Genomic DNA, 14,592 nt, shown 5'->3' on the forward strand with positions numbered 1-14,592 from the left:
CGGCACAAATTATAATTAATGGGGGATTAACAGAGGCATTTAAAATTGAAAAAGGCACAAGACAGGGATGTCAACTATCACCATTGTTGTTTGTTTTAACATTGGAGATTTTACTGATTAAAATTTGTGAATCAATTATAATAAAGGGAATAAAAATAAAACAGAATGATTATAGGTTAAGAGCTTTTGCGGATGACTTGGTTGTGACATTATCTCAACCAATTCAATCGGTTATAGACTTGATGGAAATTATAACTCAATATGGGAAAGTTTCTGGTTTTAAGGTAAATAATAATAAGACTAAAATATTATCTAAAAACATGACCATGAACGAAAAGGAAATGTTAGTTAAATTGACAGGTTATGAAATAGTGAAAAAGGTTAAATACTTGGGAGTATATATTACAGCCTCTAATGTGAAATTATATAAGAATAATTATGAGACATTATGGTTAAAAGTACAAAAGGACTTAAATAATTGGAAAAAACTACAATTATCTTTGCTGGGGAAAATTGCAGCTGTTAAAATGAATGTTTTACCAAAGTTTCTTTTTTTGTTTCAAATGATACCTATTTTGAAAAAAGATGCTAATTTGGACAAATGGCAGAAGGGTATTAATAAATTTATCTGGGCGGGGAAAAAACCAAGTGTTAAACTTAAGATTTTACAAGATGCATGGGAAAGAGGAGGACTTAAGATGCCTAATTTGAAATTATACTATGATGCGGTGGTTTTAACACTGGTTAGTGATCGGCTTAATTTAACAAATAAAAGAACACTTTATCTTGAGGGATGGCACTTATTATATGGGTGGCATGCATATTTAATTTATGATAAAAAAGTTGATAAGGCTTTTAAATCTCATATTTTAAGAAGTGCTTTATTGCCTGTCTGGAAAAAGTATTATTATAAGTTATTATAAGTTATTATAAAATACCGATCTGGGGGATTCCTGGACACGCGATAGAGGGTGTATTTATGGGTGCGAATTTGGATATGCTTTCTTATAAGGAATTACTTAGATTGGTAGGGAATGATTGGCAATTAAAGTCATTACCTGAGTTAAAACAAGAAAATATTGTACACTCCTGGTTCCAGTATACTCAATTGCAAGCTAGGTGGAAGTTAGATCAGAAGGTTGGTATTACATTAATGGATGAAAATTTGGTAAAACAGATTAAAGATCAAAATCGAGCGCATATAAAGAGAATTTATAATGCTTTAATAGAATTGGATTCGGAAATGGAATTAGTTAAAGATTGTATGGTAAAGTGGGCCCAAAATATTCAAGAACCGATACCCATTGGATATATGGGAGGTAATTTGGGTTAGAAATGTAAAATTTACTCAGGCCCAAAATTTAAGAGAAAATTTTTATAAAATGTTTTATGATGGCATCTGGATCCTAAAAAGTTGTCTTGTATGTATCCTAATTTACAGCCCAAATGTTGGAGATGTGGCAGTTTGGATGCTACTTATTTTCATATCTGGTGGACTTGTAGAAATATAAAAGCTTTTTGGATTAAAATTTGGTGGAACATTCAAGATTTTCAAGAGAAAGATAAAGTTTACTCCACAATTATTTTTATTGGGTGTTATTACAGATTGTGATATTAAAGAAACTAACTTGATGTTGAACTTGATAACAGCTGCATGGTTATTGGTAGGGCAATATTGGAAGAAGGATAGCTTGCCTACTATAGAAGAATGGACGCTTAAAGTGTCAAATTTAGCAGAAATGGTTAAGATTTCTGCTTATCTGAAGGATCATTCACAAGAAAGATACATTTCGGTCTGGAGAAGATGGATAGATTATATTGAGAATAAATATGGGACTAAAAAGTTCTATTTAGCTTATAAGTAAATTTTAGATTGTTATTATTATTATTAATAGTTTATTATAGTGGAATGCTAAATGTATTTCTAAATTCATTACAAATTTGAATATTTTATTTTATATTATGGTTTTTTGTGTTAGTCAAAATTAAAGAATAGCATTATGAATGATTGAAAAATATATATATCTTAATTAAGGTACTTATTTTTTAAGTCCTGGAAGAATTTTTACAGAAATAATTATTACTGTGGACTTTTCAATTATTAAGAAGGCAATGGTATGCAATATCTATTTCTCATCAAGGAAATTACACAGTAAATAGAAAAGTAATTACAGAATTATTCTTTAAAAAGTTTCCAGAAAAGAATACACATGTATAATTTTAAGAAGCTACCCTGGAACAGCAATTTCTATTTCTTCCATTAAATTAAAGGCTGCTGGAAGAAGTTATTTGGTGCAATTAGCTGCCAGGATTTGAAAGGATTACCGTATATATTCTGGTACCAGTTGTAGGAAAGAAAGAAAAAATGCTAGCCATCACAACTTGCAGGTATTATTTTTCCTTCTTCATTATGAAAAAGCATTCTGAATTAATAACTCTTGGGTATATAATTTACTGATCTTTTCAATAACAGAGCTTGCTTTGCACAATAAGCCCAACAAGACAACACAGTACATTGCTGGAAGTTTAAAGTTAATAATAAAATAAGACAAGCAATTATTTTGTTACCATTTGAGCCTGCTGCCTGTAAGTTTCAACAAGAACTTACCTTGAATGATACTGAGAGGGCCATGAAGCACAGACATTGGTGGAGGAGAGTTGTGACACAGTTGTTTCAAGTCGATTATCAGTGAATTTGGTAGCATGCCAGGAATGAGGCCTGCAGGCTAGATCGTTTTTTCTGGAATGAGAAAAGTGAAGCAAATACATTTACTGCATATGGAAATCACACTGTGGAAAACAACTAAAGACGTAGTTCACAGATGCAGTAATGAGGATTGCATTACAGAACATTTTTTTAAAATAAATCACCAGCTTTTGTTTTAAATGACACTCCAAAGCAAGCTGAAACACTTTTTTAAGAGCAGGTAAATAAATTCAAAACAATTAAACCTTGTGTACAAGCAAGGAAGTACAAAAAAGTACTCTGAGCTTAATCAGGGCTCAGACATTCCTCTTATTTGAATCTCAGAATAAAGTAGATATGGTTTATTAGCTATAGGAAAGACTAAACTTTGATACAGATGCAAATTGTTGCTGTTTACAGAATAAAGCATCACCTTGAAAAGAGAATTCACCCCACATTCTACAGTTGAAGAACCCCACAGCTGAAGACCAGAATCTTATCTCTTTGCTTTTATAACCCATTTGCTTTCTTCTTCAGGTGTACAAAAAATGAACGAAACAGCAGGCATGAAGAAGCCTCTTATGCCTTCTTGACTTTTGCTGCTCCAAAGAGGGGGGAGGAGGGGGTTAAGCCCAGTTGCTTCAAAATTTTACATAACCAGGAATGGATCTCCTAAAGATCCTCAAATCCTATGTAACTTCCTGCATGAAGCTGTCTCCTCTCTACCAATCTAGCAATAATTATTGTGCTAATCACTTTATGATCTAATAATAATGTTGGAAGGAACCTTGGAGACCTTCTAATCCAACCCCCTGATGCATGAAAAGTCCCCAAAGTGCTTTTCCAAAAGGCAACTGGACTTTGTGTTTTTTTCTTTTGAAATTGTTACACTTCTCATCCAAGAAGCTTTTCAGAAGCAAAATATTTTTTAAAAAATGCAAAAGTTGCCTTTTGGAAAAGCACCATTGGGAAACCATGACTGGATGATTAAGAATCTCCATAGGCATAGACATTCCACTACAAAAGATTAACTTTTACATTTGCTTATTATTATTTAATGTATAACTCACTCCTCCCCCACAGGAGCTCACAGTGTTTTAGTAATCTCCTTTCATCTTACTTTCAGATCAGCAGCCTTGTGAAATAGGGTAGGCTGAAAGAAGGTGACTTTCTTTATCATGTGAGTTTTCATGGATAAGAGTAGACTAAAAACCTCTGTTTCCTGACCCTTGTTCTATAGCTATCTACTATATCACAATAATTCTAGTGGCTTGTTTATTTGTATGGGATGTAGCCCAGTTATAGAATATTTTATTTTTGGATGAATTTGGGTTAAATTCTTGTATCCCAGGTAAGGCTATAAAGTGAAACATGTCTGCCACTGACAAACAACTGTCAAATGCAAATCTTTCCAGGCAGAAGCAAAGCCTCTATTAAACTGTTTATCAAATCATTAGGAAACACCACAAGCTTCCTCTTAAACCCATTCAGGTCTATTATTTACTGTGGACAGATTTTATTATTTTTATCCTGCCTTTATTATTTTTATAAATGTTTATAATGCTCCTTCTTCCTCCTATTTTCCCCATATCAACAACCCTGTGAGGTAAGTTGGGCTGAGAGAGACAGATTGGCCCAAAGTCACCCAGCTGACTATCATGCCTAAGAAAGGACTAAAATTCACTACCTCCTCTAGTCTGATGCGTTAATGACTAGGGAGGAATGCAACACCAGGAAGCTGAAAAGAAACCACAGAGTTGTTGTGACTCACAGTCACCTGATCAAATGATAAAGCACTGGTGGTAATGTCTTGCATGTTCAGATCATGTCACTACTTCCCTGAGGGCAAAAAAACCAGATCTACAGTATGACCTAATGTGCATGTTAGGCCATCAATAACATGGTTAGATTTATGATCATAATATTCAATCATATTATTATCTTCAATCAGTTACTGATTTTTCTTTTTTTATTGAAAAGATTTACAGTACATTTTATTTTTAACAAAACAAAACAAAACCCCTCCCAACCCCCTCCCCTCTTCCCAACCCCTCCCTCCCTCCCCCTCCCCCGACTTCCCAGAGCTAAATACAAGGTATAAAAGTACAAACAATCATAGTCTACCATATGCAAACAACAATAAACTATTAAATCTATCGTACTTTAACTCTTATAAAATAACTACAAGCAATATAAATATCACATCAATACTTATTCAAATGCTAAGTGAAACTTTTTAGTCCCATATTTATTCTGGATATAATCAATCCATTTTTTCCACTCCACAATATATCTCTGTTGTGAATGGTCTTTCAAGTACGCTGAGATCTTTGCCATTTCCGCCAGGTTGGAAACTTTTAAAGTCCATTCTTCTATAGTCGGCAGTTCTTCCTTCTTCCAATATTGCCCTACTAAAAGTCTTGCTGCCGTAATTAAATTCAACATCAACTTAGTGTCCACAACAGTAGTGTCAGTAATAATGCCCAGTAAAAACAATTGCGGACAAAACTTTATCCTTTTCTTAAATATCTTTTGCATATTCCACCAAATTTTAATCCAAAATGCTTTAACCTTTTTACAGGTCCACCATATATGAAAATACGTTGCATCTTCACCACCACACCTCCAACATTTAGGCTGGCAGTTCGGATACATACATGCTAGTTTTTTAGGATCTAAGTGCCACCTATAAAACATTTTATAAAAGTTCTCTCTTAAGTTTTGAGCTTGCGTAAATTTTACAAATCTTTTCCCAAGTATCCATTGTTATAACTTCTTGAAAATTCTGAGCCCACTTTATCATACAGTCTTTAACAAGTTCCGTTTCTGAATCAATTTCTATCAGTGCAAGATATATCCGTTTGATATGTGCTTGACCTTGATTTCTAATTTGCTTTACCAAATTTTCATCAGTCATTGAAAAACCAATTTTCTGGTCTTCTTTCCACCTGGCCTGCAATTGCCCATACTGAAACCAAGTTTGTACAATCTTTTCTTCTCGTAAGATATTATACGGCTTCAAATACCATACATTCCTTTCCAAACTTAAAATTTCCTTATATGTAGTCACATCATGTTTAAACCCAACACTTATATTTTCTATTGCGTGTTTCGGTATTGCCCATATAGGTATCTTATAATTTAGCTTATGTCTATACTTTTTCCAAACTCGCAACAGAGCATGTCTTAAAATATGCACCTTGAACACATTATCCACCTTCTTATCATACAATAAATATGCATGCCAACCGAATAGCAAATCATGACGTTCAAGATTTAATAATCTCACTTGTGTTAAATTAATCCAATCACCTATCGCTGACAAAGCAGCAGCTTCATAGTATAGTTTAAGATTAGGCATTTTAAGACCACCTCTCTCACGCGTATCTTGCATAATCTTAAATTTAACTCGTGGCCTTTTCCCTGCCCAGACAAATTTATTAATACCCTTTTGCCATTCCTCCAAGTTTGAATCCTTTTTAAGAATAGGTATCATTTGAAATAAAAATAGAAATTTCGGCAAAACATTCATTTTCACTGCTGCAATTCTTCCCAATAAAGATAATTGTAGTTTTTTCCAGCTATCCAATTCTTTTTGAACTTTTCCCCATAGCTTTTCATAATTATTTTTATATAGCTTTACATTTGAGGGTGACAAATATACCCCCAAATATTTAACCCTTTTAACAATTTCAAATCCCGTTAGCTCTTCTAAAACAGCCTTTTGTGATACTGTCATATTCTTAGACAACATTTTAGTTTTTTGTATGTTAACCTTGAATCCAGAAACTTTCCCATATTGCATTATTATCTCCATCAATTCTACAACTGAATTTTCTGGCTGAGTCACCGTAACAACCAGATCGTCTGCAAATGCCCTCAGTCTGTAATCCTGATCTCTTATTTGAATTCCTCTAATTTTTTTCCGAATCCCGTATTTTAATCAGTAATATCTCCAATGTTAAAACAAATAGTAAAGGTGACAACGGGCACCCCTGCCTTGTGCCCTTTTCAATGTTACATACTTCAGTCAAACTATTATTTACTATTATACGGGCTGTTTGCTTTTGATATAGTGCCCTAATTGGTTGTAAGAATTTATCCCCAAAATTCATTTTATCTAATACTTTCAACAAAAATTGCCAATCCAATTGATCAAAGGCTTTTTCAGCATCCAAAAAGATCAACGCTGCAGGGATCTGATTGTTTCTTTCCAAAAATTCCAATAAATCAACTATATGCCTCACATTGTTCTTCGTTTGTCTACCACTTATAAACCCAGTTTGGTCACCATGAATTACTTGTTGCAGTACCCTCATTAATCTGTTAGCTAAAACCTTAGCAAATATCTTGTAGTCCGTATTCAAAAGTGATATTGGTCTATAATTTTTTGCTTGGGTGACTTCCTGATCTTCCTTCGGAATCAAAGAAATAAAAGCAGTTTTCCAAGACGGGGGCACCCCTCCTCCCATTTGAATTGTCTGAAACAATTTCCTTAATAGCTTTACCATCTCTAACTGGAAAGTTACTGATTTTTCTTATATTAAGTATTTTTTTAAAAAAATGCCAGGGAATGCTCTACTACATTTTGATCTATAAAGCCTTCTTTACCATTCTTTTCTAGAGAAAAAATAATATTACTACTTAGTTTATATTCCTGAATATATTCAGAAGCCCCAAATCATATAGTTTCCACAACAGATGCTATTTTGTGAATGCATGCATTTAACAAAAGTCATTCTAAAATGAACATTTAATTCCTATATTGTTAAGACACTTAATTTGCATGAGCTCAAGGGCACATGCGCATACTGTCAATGCTGCTAACATCGGATGTTCTTGCTTTGACAACATATGGAGATGCAGCCTTTTTCTTTCCTATGCTTTATTCTTAGAATTACATGATACTGGGGGAGGAGGAGGAATGTGATGGGAGTTAGACATAACAACATTGTAAAAGTGTATGAACTCATGGGCTTTTGAAATAAGAGATGATAAGAGATGGTGGGATAGAGAACAGGAGGGAAAACCTGCAATTCAAACTAATTGGAGAATGTGATTTATGACTGCTAATTAGAGGAGGGAAATGTGTTTCATACTATGTGCTAAGGGGAGGAGAATTCAGATTTTGGCTTCAAGCATGTATGTGCCGAAGCTATGCTACTCGAATAAAGATTCTTTAAGGTAAACAATGCATTGAAGTTCTTTGAGGAGTTTCATTTGTTGGAATCATGACACATACCAAGCTATTATTTGTGTTTTAAATCCCATAGTGCTGCTTTGTTAACCAGAAACAGATGTATGACTTTACTTCACAATGTAATTTATAAGGCAATATAATACCCTGACAGCTTTTTGATATCTTATGTCGATCTTTCTGTGAGGCAGAATGGATATTCATGGCTGTGTTCACAGGATCAGATTTAATTTAAATGAACACCATCAAGTAAGGAGTTTTTATAATAAGGACATTTTTGTTTTGTGACTTAAACCCAACATGTACATTATTTAAAGACTAATTTCTTTAAATATCCATTGGAATGTGAAACTGCAAGCAGTAACTTTAAAAAAAAGGTTTAGCTTTAACTTAAAGAAAGTTGAAGCAGCAAATTACTTTTCTGATGAAATTACTTTCATTAAGGAATCAACTTTAACTTTCTATGAGGTTTGCACCTCTTTAGTTGACCAGAAATGGTTAGCAAACAAATATAATGGAACACTGTTATTTAACTACAACTGTTCACAATGAAGTAGCAATAACATTACTGCTATGAAAAAAAATAAATAGCACTTTCTCCTCTAGTCGTTTGTATTTTAGAAATACAGCCTTTAGAAATACACTTTGAACTAAGCTAAAGTGATTTATGGTATGAAACTGAAGTTGAAAGGAAGGGAAATTATTGCAACAATGAAATGAATAAGATAAGGAACTGGAACATAAATACTTTACTTTAGAAAAGAAGTAAAAAAAGACAGTAGCAGCTGGTTTTGATTCAAAATTAGCCAAAATGACAGAATAGCAATTGTAAAGGCATCACTGAATTAAACTCCTCTACTGAGGAGTAGACCACTTTTTTGAGTAGTATTGTTTAACTTCAGTGGAAAGACTAAGGTACACCTGGGTGCATTGTGTGTTGGGGAAGCAAAGAGCAAACACACTGTATATCATTGATTTATACATACCTTTGCCCTTATTTATTTCCTAGGACCAATTTGCACAACAAAGAAAAGTTTGATTGCCAAAGGTATGTCTTTAAAACAACAAATATGGAGCTTTGATATTTCATTCAGTAATATTAAGAATCTATGACAGCATTAGAAATTAACATAATTCTCATTTGAGGAGATTGTTTTATTAATAAAATAATTTCCCAGAGGATCTGTATTATAATTGCTATTAAATCAGTATAGATTTATTATTTAATTTTACTGATTTGTAGTTTAGTATTGATTTTATACCAAGAGTTGCTAAATAATTGGACATCCTTATAAAATTAATAAAAATAAAAATAGCTACTCCACAAATGGCTTATTTTCTTAGTTTTAATATTTTAATGAACATTTTAATAAAATTTAATACTCATTTAAATTGATGTGACATTTTAAGTAACAGTTGTTTAAATAGCAATTAGCAAAAGCCTCCAAATAGGACTCCAGCTCATTGCTTTGCTTTAATCCCTTAGGGCACTAAGAAATTCACCAAAAGAAAAAGAAAAAAGCCAACAGCAATAAATAAAATGTCCTTCTTTTATATCAGTCCAGCAGGAGACAGACCAACTTCAGGGAATTTAGGAATCTATTTTCATAACATAATCTTTGTTTTGGTTTTTACTGGACACAGATAAAATATTACAGCTAACGGCAAAGTTAAGAGAATAGCAGTAATATTACAAAACAAACTAGTGAGTTTCTTTTGAACTCATCTGGTATTTAGCAGACTAAGACAGGGCTTTTCAACCTTTTCACCCGTTGTACCACTTTTAGGATAAGGCAATATGTGAGTACCACCAATTGCCCAGAAAGTTGTCAAAAACTTGATAAAAAAGGAAAAAAATGATAAAGTACAGGTAGTCCTCGACTTAAAACAATTTGCTTAGTGACTGTTCAAAGTTACAACGGCACTGAAAAAAGTGACTTATGACCATTTTTCACACATATGACTGTTGCAGCATCTCCAGAGTCATGTGATTTACATTCGGATACTTGGCAACTGATTCATACTTTTGACGTTCAGTGTCCCAGGGTCATCTGATCAACTTTTGCAACTTTTTGACAAGCAAAGTCAATGGCTGGGGGGGCATGTCCAGCTGATCACTCAGGTTGTAGGGTGCCTGTGTGTGGGGGGGGGGGGGGGAGAAATCCATGGGTCTCTGATGGAGGGGGGTGGGACTAGGGTGGGTACCTTCCTTCCCTCCCTCTCTCTCCCGTTGTCCCTATGTTTCTTCTTTCCTTCCTTTCCTTCCTTCCTTCCCTCTTTGTCCCTTCCTTCCTTTCCTCCCATTGTCCCTATCTTTCTTCTTTCCTTCCCTCTTTGTCCCTTCCTTTTGCAAGTAGGAAATCTTGCACAGGAATTGCAGCTGGGGATTTCTCCCCCCCCCCACCCACACACACTCTTTCCCTGGCTTGCTCTGCATGTGGGGTTTCCTCATTTCTTCTTTCCTTCCTTCCCTCTCATTGTCCCTACCTTTTTTCTTTCCTTCCTTTCTTCCTTCCCTCCCTCTTTGTCCCTTCCTTTTGCAAGCAGGAAATCTTGCACAGGAATTGCAGCCAGGGATTTCTCTCCCCCCACACACACACTCTTTCCCTGGCTTGCTCCGCATTTGGGGTTTCCTCATTTCTTCTTTCCTTCCTTCCTTCCTTCCCTCCCTCTTTTTCCCTTCCTTCCTTTCCTTCCCTTTCCTTGCCTCTTTGTCCCTTCCTTCCTTCCCTCCCATTGTCCCTACCTTTCTTATTTCCTTCCTTTCTTCCTTCTTTCCTTCCCTCTTTGTCCCTTCCTTTTGCAAGCAGGAAATCTTGCACAGGAATTGCAGTCAGGGATTTCTCCCCACACACACACACACACGCACTCTTTCCCTGGCTTTCTCCACATCTGGGGTTTCCTTCCTTGTGAGGAGACCCACAATATTTCCTGTTTGCAAAAGGAGCATGGGAAACCCCCTCCCCCACCGCTTGCCTTTCCTTTTTTTCTGCAAGGGAGAGGAAAGGAGGAAGCGCAGAAGCAGCGGGCGAGCTTGCAGCCCAGCCCAGAGAAGGGGAAGGAAGAGCCGGTTGGAGAATGCGTCTTTCGGTTCGGGCTCAAATCATGAAGCCGAAGCAAAGACAGAAGGCTTCCCAATCGCCATTCGCCACAACGAGCGTCCTAATCACTACAAACCATTAAATCTATCCATTAATAGCATAATCAAACTGGTTTTCTTTTTTCGCCTCCCATCTCTGCAAGTTCTGTTTGGTTTTAGTAATAAGGCAGTGGATTGTTCACAGGAAGAAAAGGAAAACTTACTAGCTCCTGGTATTAATTTTGCCTTGAACTCTGGCATTTTCTCTGCATCCAAAAGATGGTATGGGGGGAGGGGAGGCGCAACGGAGCTAAGGGGCTTCCTGGAACATTATGTCCCAATTCCTTACTCCTCTCTTTCCACGTATCTCCTGCTGCTTCTATCCCCACCCACCCTCCGGTTTTTAGGAAGCGAACAAAAGGCTGCTAAGACCGTCCAGAAAAGCCAAACTGTATGATCCAGAGCAGAACCAAGGCAGGAGAGAGGGAAGAAAAATTCCTGCTTTCCTCACCCACAAAGCACAACACCAGCCCAAGGCCTGCCAGAGCCCCAGTCTTCTCCCGCCTCCTCTGCCCCCCAGCCAAACCCTTCCACCGACTTTCAGACAAATTACAGCCCTGCATCTCGCCAGGCTCGCCCCATGCAAAGCAGGTAGGAGAGACAGCAGCATTTCACCTTCTCAGACATGTCGCACAAATCCTTTGGACCCTGGCTCCTGGCAATCTCACTAGCTCACTTTCTGCAAGCAAGTGAGCTGCGCAGGAGTGTGTGATTGGGTTTCTCAGCACAGCTCAGCTGTAGTTATACAGGCTGATCCTACGCTCCTGCCCAGTTAACTTGCTTGCAGAAAGCAAGCAGAAAACAAGAAAGTGAGCTGCGCAGGAGTGTGTGATTGGGTTTCGGTGAAACAGTGGGGGGGAGGAAATCAGGCGGGCACGTTTTTCCCTCCACACCCGTGTTCTGATGGCTTCGCCTGGCGCGCATCAGCAAAACAAATGTGGGCTTCAATTCCAACCTGCTGCCACAGGATGAGCCCTTGGGGAGGGCACGTGCCATTCGGCTGCTTTGCTTTCCCCTCCGTAAAGCTGGGCACCTCGGGAAGAGGAGAGGGGGGGGAAAGTCTCGAACCCCAGGAGGCAACATGAGGGTATCACAAGCTCACGGGGGGGGGGGGAGAGGAAAAGATGGAAGGCCGCAACAAAGAGAGGGAGAAGGGGGAAAAGAAGGAGGGGGCAGTTCTGAGGTTGGCGCTCAGGGCTGCAACGTGAGCAGTCTCAAACACCTACTTGCTGAGGGAGTGGATGGCTCTGTCCCCTTCAGGCTTGCGCTTGCTTGTAAAGTAAGAAGAGGGGGGAAGGACAACATGGATCCTGCACAAGAAGAGGTCAATCCAGTTGCTGCACAACGAGTCCCTGGGGAGGGTGGGGCCTCGCTCTGCGCCAGTGCTCTTCGCTAACCCTCGGTAGGGTTCCTGCAGGCCACCGCCAAGCAATATGTTTTCCAGCAGCAAGTGAACTGGGAAGGAGCAGAGCGCGGGGGGGGGGGAGGCCGGAAGGGGGAGGAAGGCAACGCCACGTACCACCAGCCAGTTGCTCATGTACCACCAGTGGTATGCGTACCACCGGTTGAAAAGCCCTGGACTAAGACATCACTTCTTCCTTCCTACTAAGACTTACATCATCCTGTGTGTCATCAAGTTGAAAGATAATATGAAAAACAAAAGCAAATTCAACATAACAACAGCTTTGTTCCAATGCAATTTCACAGACTTTCTTTTTTCCCTCTCTAAATTGCCAATTGATTAAATATCAATGGAGAGAAGATATAGATAGAATGTAGAAGTCTAAACCAAGACATTTTTATCCACTTCAAACATCAGGAACAGAAAAAATACTATGCAAATGTGAAAACTTCATTTTTTTTAAAAAAAGGAACTTTTTCAAGATAGGTATTAAAATATCAAGTGCATAGATGTATACAGTAGTTTACAGCATATTTCAAAACTGTTTGAAGTCTTTACATTTTCTTAACTCACAATCTCTCCCAGCACGAGAACTTTCCCATTCAACTGGATACCACTTTGCCTAAAAAATTTACAGAACTGTCACGAACATGAACATTAATCAGATCTGTCAGCTATGGGTCTGTGCTGTTAATGGAATATTCCAAAAGGATAAAAACCTAGCGAGGGGATTCACTGAACGAGCCAAGTCTGTGGTGGGAGCCCCTGTGTTGTTTAAAGAAAGAAAAAGATGGGTCTCTTCATTTATGTGTTGATTATAAAGGTCTGAATGCAGTGAGTGTGGAAAATATCTAAATAACTCATGACTAATGAATCAATAAAGGAAAAACATGTCTCAAAAGCTAATTTTTTTTTAAAATCTACATATTCTAAAAATACCATAAGAATATTTTTGGGACTCTTGACCTAGATAAAACACTCTCTAGTCCACACAGGAACTATTTGGTTGATTTCTTTTGTTAATGTGTTCTTTTTAATTCCTTATAAACTAAATTTTACTGTGATCCTATTTTTGTGTTTTTATTTTATAATTTACAATTAACTAATAAATGCATACATGTTGCATATTATATTTCATGGGTGTAAATAAAGAAAGAATATAAACATTTTGTTTTTATATGCTTAATTTATCCAGCTTCATTCACTTTTCCTTTTGTTATAGGTTTCCCTAAAAGGTTGTCATGAAGAATGAGATGGGTGCCTGTACTACAACTATCTAGAGAAATTTCTGGTTGTGAAGTCTAACCCACAATGTACCATACAAAATAAAGCCATCTTTTCTCTTGGACAATGCATTTATATGTAATTCTGCTTACACCTATATAATAATTTTCTAAACAGCCTTTCACTTGCAAAAATGACTGACAGGGATTTTAATTATGTTTTTAATTTTTAACTCTATTTTTTAATTTATTTTAATTTTATTTTTAATTTATTGTACAGGGGCCTTTAATTTTAATTTTATCTTAACTTCTGTATTTATTGTATGTTATTGTTGTTAGCCACCCTGAGTCCTTCGGGAGATAGGGCGGCATATAAGTCCCAATAATTAATAAATAAATAAATAAATAAATAAATAGAGCAGTTCATGTGTATGGTCCAATTCTAACTCATGATTTTCTTATATCTAGGTTTGGAAAGATTATGTTACTTGGGAATTATGGGAGCTGAAGTCAAATACATCTGGAGTACTATTGTAGAAGACTGGTATAAATGCATTGAAGTCAGGCCAATCATAACTAAGATGATACTTATGCAAATAAATAGCGTGAAATCACAACTCTAATTTGGATAGTACTGTAAGAATTAGCTTAAGTCCTCATATCCCTCCATGACATGATGTGTACTTTCACAAATCAACTCTATTGCTATCTAAGATTTGTTGACACATTGTCAGGAATTATACAGCAATGAAGCCAAATAATTGTATTAATGTCATCTACAATTTTTTTAATAAATCTGGTTCCTATACAAGTACATTAGATAATAATGGACACACTGCTGAATTCAAATGTAATTCCCTAATGCAGAACAGCATTTAAATCAGTTGGATCAAATAAATAAAAATATCCACTAGAGGGCACCTAAAGTAAAGGGGAATAAGTTGC

The 14,592-nt window shown here is 36.5% G+C and overlaps 1 protein-coding gene across 1 annotated transcript in view; it reads right to left on the minus strand.

Annotated features, from left to right (window-relative positions):
• Positions 1 to 14,592, minus strand: part of LOC308667237 (protein Shroom2-like) — a gene marked incomplete at its 3' end in the record, with an annotated part of 136,054 nt that overhangs the window by 71,742 nt on the left and 49,720 nt on the right. The window contains exon 3 of the mRNA XM_081326380.1: positions 2,609 to 2,740. Within this exon, the coding sequence (XP_081182506.1) occupies positions 2,609 to 2,740 (132 nt within the window). The remainder of the gene's footprint in view (positions 1 to 2,608; positions 2,741 to 14,592) is intronic.

Source organism: Vipera berus, assembly GCF_964194415.1.
Source record: "Vipera berus genome assembly, chromosome: 4".
Classification (NCBI taxonomy): domain Eukaryota; kingdom Metazoa; phylum Chordata; class Lepidosauria; order Squamata; family Viperidae; genus Vipera; species Vipera berus.